Source organism: Pinus tabuliformis, chromosome 9 (assembly GCF_031772625.1).
Source record: "Pinus tabuliformis cultivar Carrire ecotype Pingquan chromosome 9, CPIR1, whole genome shotgun sequence".
Lineage (NCBI taxonomy): Eukaryota > Viridiplantae > Streptophyta > Pinopsida > Pinales > Pinaceae > Pinus > Pinus tabuliformis.
The window spans coordinates 1,418,952,277-1,418,964,280 of NC_142307.1; the positions used below are offsets into that span (position 1 = coordinate 1,418,952,277).

Sequence of the window (12,004 nt, forward strand, 5' to 3'; positions counted from 1 at the left end):
ACTCACCCTATATACATGTGTTCGCAATCGTAGGGGAAGGTGAACCACTCACCTTACACACATGTCAACCATCATGGGGTATCACAAGGGAAGGTGAACCACTCACCCTATGGTCGCTCATAGCTCCAAGAAGTACCCCAAGCCCCTAGGAGCTCCCAGAGCTCAGTGTCCAACTCATGCGGGACCCTCATAGGAGGGTCTTTCCACGACTCCAAGTCTCTCACAGAAGGCTAAGAATTTGACCTTCCCTAAGGGCTTCGTGAGAATGTCTGCAATCTGCTCATCCATCTTAATGAGATGGAGCCTTATTGCTCCTTGTTGTACCATATCCTGGATAAAGTGGTACCTGATATCAATGTGCTTAGAGCAGTCGTGGAACAACAGGATTCTCTGAAAGGCGAAACCCACTTTGGTTGTCGCAGAAGATCACAGTAGTATCCAGCGCGTGCTCAAATAGCTCACTGAAGAGCTTCCTCAACCAAACAGCTTCACAACAAGCCATACTAGCAGCAATGTATTCGGCCTCGGCGATGCTTAAAGCAACTGATTTCTGCTTCCTGCTCATCCAAGATATTGAAGTAGACCCCAAAGAGAAGCAACACCCAAACATGCTCTTACGATCCACCACACTGCGAGCCCAATCAACACCAATATATCCATGTAGCCTCAAATCACTGGAAATGTATCTCAAACCATAGTTGATTGTGCTACGAAGATATCTCAAGAGATTCTTGGCAGCAATCCAATGTATGTGATGAGGCTCGAACATAAATTGACTCAATGTATTCACAATGAAGCATATGTCCGAATGGGAGTTTATTATGAACATCAGGGACCTCACAAGTTGTTGATACTCGGAAGGATTTGCCAATGCGGGCCCAACAGCACTTCCACATAGCTTCTTGAAGTTGAGTTCAATTGGAGTAGATATAGACTTGCATTCCACCATCCCATATCTCTCGAGTAGCTTCACAATGTATTTTCCTCAAGAAAGGAAAATCTCACCTGGCTTTTGCCAAACCTCCAAGCCTAAGAAGTAGTGCATCAAACCTAGGTCCTTCATCTCGAATTCGGACGCCAATTCCCTCTTGCATTGATAAATGAGAAGGCCTGGACTCTGCACCTGTCAGAAAAAGATCATCCACATAAAGAACCAAGCTAAGAGGACTGTCATTTTCAACCTTGAAGTATAGGTTTGGGTCAACTTCACTCCTTGTAAAACCCAGCTTCATAAGATAGCTATCAATCTCTCATACCAAGCCCTAGGGGCTTGCTTCAACTCATAGAGGGCTTTCTTCAACCTGCATGCATGTGTCTTTTGGTCTTGAACTTTGAACCCCTCAAGTTGCTCTACATAGACTTCCTCCTTAAGCGAGCCATGCAAAAAAGTAGTTTTGACATCCATTTGGTGTAGGCTCCATTCTTGAGAGGCAGCGACAACAATGATGGATCAAATAGTGGTGCATCAGGAAACCGGTGCAAATATCTCGTCATAGTCCACCCCTTTCTTTTGAGAGAAGCCTCGAGCAACGAACCTGGCCTTGAACTTTTCAGCACTCCCATCAATTCCATGTTTGATTTTGTAAAGCCATTTTGAACTGACCACTGACCTGCCCTTGGATCTAGGAACCACATCCCAAACATCATTATTCATGATCGATTCATATTCCTCATTCATCGCATCCTTCCAAACTTGGTGCTTCATGGCTTCTTCGAATGTACATGGCTCAAATTGAACAATGGTACTCATAGCAGCTAAGTACCCTTGGTACCTGTTCGGCTTCTTGCTTTCACGAAATGTCCCCCTTGGTGCAACATGTCTTTCAGCATCTTCAAGAGTATCTTTGAGCCACAAAGGTCTTTTTCTTAAGGTAGAGGCTCACCACGAGGTGGATCAATGGGATCCATCGGGTCTTCAACATCGGGCATCGAATGATCTGTTGGAGATCCATCCTTCTTTCCTACATCCTCATCATTGGCATTCCTAGGGATAGGAAGATCTTTGACTTTCCCAAGTGCAGAATCTTCATCGAAGGTGACATCATGACTTATTTCCACTTCTCTTTGACCAGGCACGTAGATTCTATATGCCTTTGAAGTTTCACTATAGCCCACAAAAGTTCCTTTCTTCCCAGATGCATCTAGCTTGTTTCTTCTCTTTCGGCACATGAAAATATATGGGACAACCAAAAATTCTAAATGAGAAACATCAGGTTTTTTACCAGTGAAAACTTCTTCGAGTGTCTTGAAGTCCAATGTTTGATGTGGGCACCTATTTTGAACATATACAATGGTGTTGGAAGCTTCTCTCCATAAGAACTTCAGTAGGCCTTGGTCGTGAAGCATAGCACGGGTAGCTTCTATGATTGTTCAATTCTTCCTTCCAGCAACTCCATTTTGCTCAGGAGTATATGTAGTAGTGGTCTCCCTCTTAAAGCTAGCTTCCCTACAATAGTCATTGAATTCATTTGACTCATATTCAGTTCCATTATTGGTCCTCAATATTTTCATCTTCTTCCTTGTTTGATTCTCGACCAACGCTTTGAAAGAGTGGAACCATTTGAACACTTTGTCCTTCTTCTTCAAGAAATAGATCCATGTTTTGGGAGAGAAGTCCACAAAAATTGCATAATACAAGTATCCTCCTAAAGATGTTACGAGCAACATGCCTGAAAGATCAGAATGGACCAATTGAAGAATATCAATAGTTTGACTTTCACTTGAAGGGAATGGTCCCCTTGTATGTTTCCCAGCTGCACAACCCTGAAAAACACCTCCATGATCTATGTTGAATTTGAGCATCCCTGTGACCATCTTCCTTACATTAGGTAAGGCTTTGTAATGAAGGTGAGCAAATCTTTGGTGCCATAATTCAAACTGAAGAGAAGTATCGCAAGTCATAGCTCCCAAAGGACTTCCTCCAACCTGATAAAGACCTTCAACCCCAAATCCAATTGTAAATGCATCTTTCGGGTTCCTTTGCCAAACATGTACCTTCCCATCAACGAATGTCACCATGAAACCTTTATCTTCCATCACAGAAATAGATATCGGGTTCTTTTCAAATCAGGTACATACAATACTTCTTGTAGATTAAGGGTTTGACCTTGATTTAGGTGAAGAGTGACAATCCCTATCCCTTTCACGGGGTGGGTGGCATTGTCTCCAAGTATGATCTCCAAATTTGTCTTCTTTTCAATCAAATTTGAGAAGGTCGCCTTGTATCTAGTGAAGTGTCGAGGAACCACTATCAATCAACCAATGATCCAATTATCCCGAGGAGAGGCGGTGGTGAGGGAAAAAATAAGATAAAATATTTTGTTGATCTACAACATTAGTTTCCTCATACCTGGAGTTTCTCAATCTTTTGGGAGGACGGCCATTTCCATATCGAGCAGTGAGAGAATTCCTCTTTTCTTTGTTGTTGAACTTGTTGTTCCTTTGATTGCCATTGCCTTTGTAGTTGTTGTGGTTGTTGTTGTCATCATCCCTTGGAGTATCCTTCTTATGAGGACACTCTCTAGCATAATGGCCAAACTTGTTGCAATTGAAGCATCTTCCTTCTTTGAATCCCAGCTTAAATTCTTGACCTTGTCTTCTTGGACCAGCATTGTTGTTCCTTTTAGTATGAGCGAAGAATGCGGTAGGATTATTTCCATTTGAGGGCTTATCTCTTCCATCATCCTTATTTCTTCTTGAGTGCATCTAGCCAATAATTCATCAAAACCTAGAATCATGTCATTATTGAGGATGGTGGTGTTAAACACATCTCATTCTCTTGTAAGACCTCCAAGTGCAATAAGAGTGAGCTCGTTGTCACCAACAACTTCTCCAATAGATGGGAAATCATTCTTGATTTCGGTAATCCTCAAGAAGTAGGATTGAATGGACTTTCATCTCTCCATCTTGATGTCTTTCAACTTGTTCTTGAGAAAGAGGACTTGATTTGCATTGTTTACTTTGAACATCCCAACCAGCTTGTCATACATCTCCTTAGATGTTTCCAAATCAGAAATATAGGCAACCAAAGGCTTGTGAATGGAATCTACAATAATTTTTTTAGCTTTGACCTCACCTTTCTTGTACTTTGTTTTGGCAGTAGCGGATGCATTTGAAGGGGGATCCACCGCTCTTCCTTTGACATAGTCCATAGCATCATTCTCTTCCAAAGTCAAATCCAGAGACATCTTCCATGCATGATAGTCGGATTTGTCCTTAAGCTTGTCCTCGGATTTGAAGTATGATGTAGTCATCATTGAGGCTAGCTCCAAATTCTTGTCCAACAGCTTCCCTTAGTGATTGTTTTTCTCACTCTTGCTTGGGCTTTGTTTTCACCTGGGCTCTAATTCCATGTTAATTTTAGATAACAATGGTATGTTCTATGCTTAACACAATTTACTTCAATGTTTCTTTAGCAGCTCAATAACAATTTCCACTTATTTCCAGTAGCAATCACATTAACCATTAATCACATTGACAGTGAACGCAAATAGAACTTGAAACAAATGCAAAAGACAATCCATGACAAAAGGACACCAGATTTGGTGAATGCCATGGAAAAACCCCAATGTGGGAAAAAACCTTTGATCAAATCTTCTTATTATTATTCAATAGTTCAGCAGAGAGAGAGAGTACAAAAGTCAAATAGACTAGCCCAATACAAAGTCAAATCAGCCCTGTCAAATCTGCAGTCAACTACAGTCAAAATTCAGCCCTAACCAAAAAATCAACTTTAGTCAAAACAGCAGCAAAACACCTCCATTGAAGCTCAGCCAAAGGCAGTCAAATTCGGCCTCCAGCAGTCATCAAAGTCAACCAAAAACAGTCACAAAAACTCTGGTCAAACTCGGTCAACCTGCGGTCAGCTCTACGGTCAAACAGACCTGCAGTCAACACAGGTCAAACAGCTCCAAAATCCTCGATTTCTGTGCCAGTCAATGCGGCCTAAAGAAACCGAAATTCTGCCCTCAAAACCGCAGTCAAAACAGGTCAAAATCTCCTTGGTCAATGCTGGTCCTGAAGTCTGAAATTCGGCCTGTAATTTTCTGCCCAAAAAATCGTCCTCCTTGCCAAATGTGTGTGTGAGAGAGAGAGAGAGAGGCTTCCCAAGTTGTATGAACCAATCTGATGAAGAGAGAAAGAAGAATGTGTGAGTGATGGATGTCCAAATGAGGTGTGAGGTCTCTTCTATTTATACACTTCGTTGTGGGTGAAGAGACACGTCCATTGGGCTTCTTGAGCCTACATTACACTAAAGCCGACCTGAACAATTTGCACGTGTGGTCATAAATTCAAAATCACACTTCTGCTTGTCCGAATGAGATGATCATTATATCAATTTTGGACCTCTCGAAAAGAAGAATCCAATGCAATCATCATCTCCATCAAATGAGCTGTCCCAAGGTGGAATTTGGCCCTAGTTTCTAGTTTTAAAAACTAATGTTTGCAAGTGTGTGAAAATCCAATCCTCTGATTGCTTTCATTGTTTTCAAGTTGGAATTTAATGGATTGTTCAAGTCAATGAGATTTGAACATTCACCTCATTAATTTTCTTCCATTCTTGACTCCATTTCCCTAAACAAACCATTGGAATTGACAAGGCCAGCCTTTATATTAAAAATCCACCTTCATTCGTTGATCACTTGATATCAAGCGATAAATCTGAAATTCAATGGTGACAAAGCTTGCTTTTCTCCAATTATTCTTGTGGAAACCAGGGGATATTATCACAAATTTATGTTATATTTGAGCTGGTTTGACAACTTAAATCACATATATGCAATTTTGTCTACTGATTTGAAGAAATTAGCTGTGGATATTAAGGAGATGGCAAAGTTTATCACATGTTTGAGACACTTTTTTCCCAAAAATTTAAACTAAATGTTCAAGCCCTTCGAGAGGAACTTCCTTGAGTTGGCAGGAACCATTCTGGAAGTGAGAGGGAGTGTGGTTGGTGATAGCAACACACCCACTAATGATCAATCGCACTTTATCCGGGTATTTTCAGGGTTTAACAGGACCAAAATCGAAGCTAAGCAGAAAGATAAAGTTTAATTTTTATTTATTTTCCATTTTGGTGAAGTATTTAGAACACTAACAAGATTAAAAAGTTGAGTGGAAGAAGTCAGTGATGGATCGAAGGTAAGCAGCAAGATAAAGTTTAATTTTTATTTATTTTCCAATTTGGTGAAGTATTTAGAACACTAACAAGATAAAAAAGTTATGTGGAAGAAGTCAGTGATGGATCGAAGGTAAGCAGCAAGATAAAGTTTAATTTTTATTTATTTTCCATTTTGATGAAGTATTTCGAACACTAACAAGATAAAAAAGTTGAGTGGAAGAAGTCAGTGATGGAGGGTAAAAGCAAAGTTGTTTCTACTGCAAAGCAGGGCAGTATAATGCCAACCATGGCAGTTTTGTTTAAATGGTAAGTAGCAAATCTAAAGAGTGTTGAAGTGCAGCTACAATAGGTGTACAGGATAGGTTGGACTCTTTACATGTCATGGAAGACACAAAAAGCCCACTATTTCAGCATAAGTTTAATGTGCTACCAGCATGCAGAAAAGGTGGGATTATTAGAGTACAGAACAGAGTTTGCATCAACAGTAGATAGGCAGAATTTTCTAGCCATCATCGACTCCAATTTGGTTAGAGTAAGAGAATGATGAGATGGTTGATGTCTTGGCACGCTCAGAATCAACCATAAAGGATACAGGTCTTGCAATCAGCTTTACCCCTCATGTTGTGGCAGCATCAAAGAGAGGTATGTAATGCATAAAGGACAACAGAATGGGCAGTTGTGAAACTTTCTCAAACACCTCACTTCCAAAGCTTGTCGGTGAGAGATAAGTGAGGCAAACTATTTCCTCCCCTCCAACCCACAGAAATCCCACCTCTAGTGTTAAATTTCCATGAAACTCTGCAACCACTTAGATGAATAACTGAAAACTGAAACTAATTTACTTTCACCTGAAAACTGAAACTAATTTACTTTCACCAAGATATAAAATCTCTTAACAACTTATAAGCAGCAGAATAAAAACACGGATAAAAATATATCACACAAATATTAACACACATTTCTTAGGAAATCCAACAGGGAAAACTTGTTTGCTTGATGTGGCTATTTTATTGATTTTCTTGGAGCAATCGAATCTATTACAAAGCAATTTGTCTCTCTTGAGAAAGTGTTCTGCTTCTCACACAACTCTCACCTTATACAATTGATCTTGGCTTCCTTGATCACTACTTGATCTTGGTTCCTGCACACAATTCTTCCTTTGCTGCCTCCTTGACTTGCTCTGCAAACCCTGCTGACTTGCTTCAGTTCTGCTCCTCCAGCCTTGTGCACTTGGCCTCCTTATTCCTTTCGCTAATCTCCTATTTCCTAGCACATTACAGGCCCTATTTCTTAGCGCACTTGAGCTCCTATTTCTTAGGACCCCAACTCCACACAACCAATCCTCCTAAATCCTAGCACACTTGTTCTCCTATTCTTTAGGACACAATTTCTGCACTCAACAATCAAGGCTCTCTCACACTAACTCGTGAGCTCTTTCTTGTCTCACAACCTCGTGCACAAACAATTGTAATTTACTTGTGCCTTCGTCCTCTCTTTTATAGATTCAATCCATGCTAAATTAGGCTAGTTCAAATTTAGAACTTGAGTTGTGACTGACTTAGTTAACTGAGTCTAACTAGTTCTCTAACTCGTCCTTGCTTCGATCAAAGACTGAAGCTCGCAACTAGTCCTCTTCTAAACTCAGACTGCCACTCGATCCTGTAATTAACTGAGGAAGGCTCCACGTGATTGAAGCTCCATCACTACGCATGAACTTGCCATCTCCATGAAACGCTCCATGGTCAAAGGAAGACAAATCGTGGTCTTTCTGGCTAAGGCACAAGCCAAAAAGAGCTTCCTTCCCTACCATTTTCAACATCTAGGAGAATCCAACATCAGGCTCAATCAAGCAGCTAGGCTTGTATCAGGAGGTTTTTACCTTTGACCTGTCATGTTAGGAAAGATTGTTCATTTCGTTCCCAAGTTCCTCGATGAATTGTACATCCAAGCCCCCCTCAGCCTCGAGTTTTCATAGACATCAAACTTTGCATTGGTTCCTTCATAATGATAGAGGTAATAAAACATTATAGTGAGCAACTATTGGAGATTTGAAGTTTCTTTTGTATGTAAGAAACAGATTTGAAGTTACTGCGACAACATCCTATGATGCATGCTGTTTGGAGAGATATTTCAAGATACTCATTTTCACATAAAACTTGTCAGAGAGCTGGGAAATTTTGTTCTTCCTTCCCTAAATTAATTCATGTGCCAATCCTTTTATGCCAACAGAAGCAGCAACAATATAAAGGGAGGATCGAATTGTGTGGTAACAAAAAGTGCTCAATAGTACTCTTGGAGCTTCCTTAACACCAAATACTTCCTATATGGGAAGCATTGCTGTAAGAAGTTTAGCATTGGGAAGTCATATCAATCCCACTCTGATACCATATTGAATATAGTGTTTAAATTAGAATCTTATAAGATCAACTCCACACAGCAGATGAAGTACACAGATCAAGCTGTCTAGGAACAAGAGTGCTCAACAGTACTCTCAGAGCAACCTTGACACCAAATCCCTTTCTGTATTGGAAGCATTGCTGCAAGGTCAGCATTGGGAAGTCATATCAATCCTACTCTGATACCATATTGGATATAGCGCTTGAACTAGAATCTATATGATCAACTCTATCACTCCACACAGCACATGATAGACATAAAGATATGCTCCAAATAAGCAAGTATTCATTATATTCCATTTTCTGTGGTGATTCGTTACAGTGGGTAGTCGCTACCATACAAGACCCAATATCAAGTGAAACAGAGAAAGAGCTGTGACGTTTCAGTCACAACCCACATAATTTTGGTATTATATAATATATACAGACAATATAATAATAATGTCGTGTTAGTGATAATAATGAGCCATGTTATGTCAAGATCGTGCACAAACAGCAGTAGATTCAAACGTCATGGATTTAGCAGAAATTGTATTCAAGAGACCTATGAAACATCTCCTTGTATGCATGAATAGATTGCCCTGCTCATCCCGAGTCACAGAAGACTATTAATATGATATTAAACAGGGGACTGGGCACCTGCTCAACTTTATTAACATCTCCTATCCTTTACAATAAAAGGTTGATAAATTATCCCCAAAAAACAGTTGATGTGCCTAAAGAGTAAGCAACCACAGTCCCCCCAAATTCCACAGTTTGACAAAATATTCAGCAATCCCTGCACAGAATAGGCGCAGTATTGCTTGGCCCAACTATAGTTTCTTTGTACTTGCACTGGCTACTTCTCATATGACACTGATTCTCTACATATTAAGAAATGATGATATTTTGCTGATTCCAATTCAACATATGCATATGGGTTCTCCCATGCACTCTTGCACATGACTATCTGAAGTACCAGGTTCTTTATTCTGAAAATGATTGTGTTGAGTCTCTCTCAAAAATTCAGTATCTATTATGCCATTGACAGGGACTTCATAACTATACCCTTTTTACTTAAAGTACATCGGCACAAATATGTCAACCAGTTTTCATTCCCTGAAAATACATTTACAAGAGAGAACCTTGAAAAGTAACTGCTTTCAGGTCAAACTGTACAATTACAAACCTGAAACTTTGGATCTTGATTTTGAGACAATGTATGGGCAAGCATACGTGTTTGCTCCAATGCTGCAGCATTTGAAATGTTCATGTTTCTCATATTTGTCATAGATGCCATCTGAGACTGTTCCTGAAAATCAATGCACTTAATGTCACAACAAAGTTGCATTTCACAGTGGAGAGTCTATCAAATACCCAAAATATCCACCAACAAATCCAATTTTATCAACATCAACAACAGAATTTTAAGACTCATGAAACAATTAAAAAGCTAAAGCTCCTAAAATCCTAGGTAAAAAAAGGCAGTGGAACAATCATTGTCTTATGTTAGCCATTCTAACAATTACATCTGTCCTTATTTTGTGATTCTGACCTGATTGAACTGGCCTGCCCAAGCTTCAACACCATGATCTTGCTCAAACTCTTCAGCCCAGGATCCAGATATATTGCTTCTTTGACTATATTCTGTGACCCATTTGTCAGAAGGATGAGAGGTATCAAAATTGTTTCTAACCATAGAATTATAACCAGCACCCTGGGATTCATTCCAGTACTCTTCCAGCTCTGAGAATCTCCCACCAGTAGGAGTCCAAGACCTGAGATCATTTTCAATATCCAAAGAATGCAAAAGTGCATTTACCTGGGAATTTGAGTAAATCTTGCATTAGTCAACATTCCAGCAGAGTCTAGATTCAACAACAGTAAAGAAAATTGATATTGTTACCAAAAAAATAATTAGTGGCCAAACTTAGAAGTAACAGACTATCAAATTGTGGCAAACATAAATTACTGCAGAGTGCTTCTGATCAAGATGGTACTGCTGCAACTACTGTGATAAGTAAATAGAAAGATAAGAATAACATAAATAAAAGAACTAACAGAAAATAATGGAGGCACCTGTACACTAAACGGTGGATTGTGTTACCTCACCAACTTGCACTTAATGATAAATGCCCTAATCCACAAGGTACAACCTGAATGAACTACTATGATGGTCACCTAAGCAATCTATCCTTTCACTTTAGGTTGGCTCTTCTCCAATTCAAGGGAGGTTATCCCTAGCAATTAGGATTACTAAAGCTATAACAATGAAGCCTAAAGGTGATGTGAACTACAGTGATAAGTAAATAGAAAGATAAGAATAACATAAATAAAAGAACTAACAGAAAAAAATGGAGGCACTTGTACGCTAAAGGGTGGATTGTGTTACCTCACCAACTTGCACTTAATGATAAATGCCCTAATCCACAAGGTACAACCTGAATGAACTACTATGATGGTCACCTAAGCAATCTATCCTTCACTTTAGGCTGGTTCTTCTCCAATTCAAGGGAGGTTATCCCTAGCAATTAGGATTACTACAGCTATAACAATGAAGCCTAAAGGTGATGTGAATTGATAGCTCTAGCAAAAGAATGTTTTTATGTTTGATGGTAAAAGAATGATGGAGGGGTCAAGAGATTAGTGCCAACCCAACAAGGACTAATGGAGTCAAGAGGCTGATCCAAGAGGGCAAGCTCATTAAAAGGTTAAGAATACAAGGGCTATAATATGCATGCCCACAAGAACTTAACATTGCTGAAATCAAAGTAAGGAATATTAGGAGCAATGTTTCAAAACTCCAACTCGGGTTCGAAACCGGCCGAGGGTTGGCTCCGACTCCGACTCTGACTCAGTATCGACTCGGCCGTTTTGATTTCAATGACTCTGTTGTTGTAAAAAATACATTAAATATTTTTTTTATGAAAAAACAATTTTAAAGATTTTCATTCATGTTTCCAAACACAAAGCATTAGAATATAGAGAGAAGACAACATATGATCAAGGTAGGCTCATAAATATATCCATTATATCAAAATGGCACCCAGTGCACTATCCAATACATACATGATATAGAGATCAAAACAAAAACACATAACCAAGGAGGCTCTAAATGGCCTCTACAACAAAAGTAAATTGTAAAACATCACTAGTCACCAGTACTACTGGCTATTGCTAGAGAAGCCAACATCATCTGGCTCAAATGCTGAATCAGAGTCAGATAGGGAAACCCATTGCTCCTCCTACTCATCACCATCTCCAACTGCAACTGTAGAAGTAGTAGCACTAGCAGGCGCAGCAACTGCACGCTGAGATAGACGAGATACGCGCTTCCATCGTGGTTGAGTAGAGGAAGTGCTTGCAAATGGAGCACCTGCGGTTGGGCCTAGTACAAGTGGATCTGCATTCAACTGAACATTATGTTCAATTAATGCCTTTGTCTGTAAATCCAAATCAATAACAATATCCTCATCATGATCAAACTCTATTGGATGACTCTCCACTA

At 39.7% G+C, this 12,004-nt stretch overlaps 1 protein-coding gene across 1 annotated transcript in view; it reads right to left on the minus strand.

The window, feature by feature from the left end:
* Window positions 1-12,004, minus strand: part of PEX5 (peroxin 5) — a 442,866-nt gene that overhangs the window by 336,783 nt on the left and 94,079 nt on the right. The window contains exons 5-6 of the mRNA XM_089444941.1: window positions 10,052-10,318; window positions 9,686-9,808 (exon numbers count right to left, since the gene is read on the minus strand). Of these exons, the coding sequence (XP_089301067.1) occupies window positions 9,686-9,808; window positions 10,052-10,318 (390 nt within the window). The remainder of the gene's footprint in view (window positions 1-9,685; window positions 9,809-10,051; window positions 10,319-12,004) is intronic.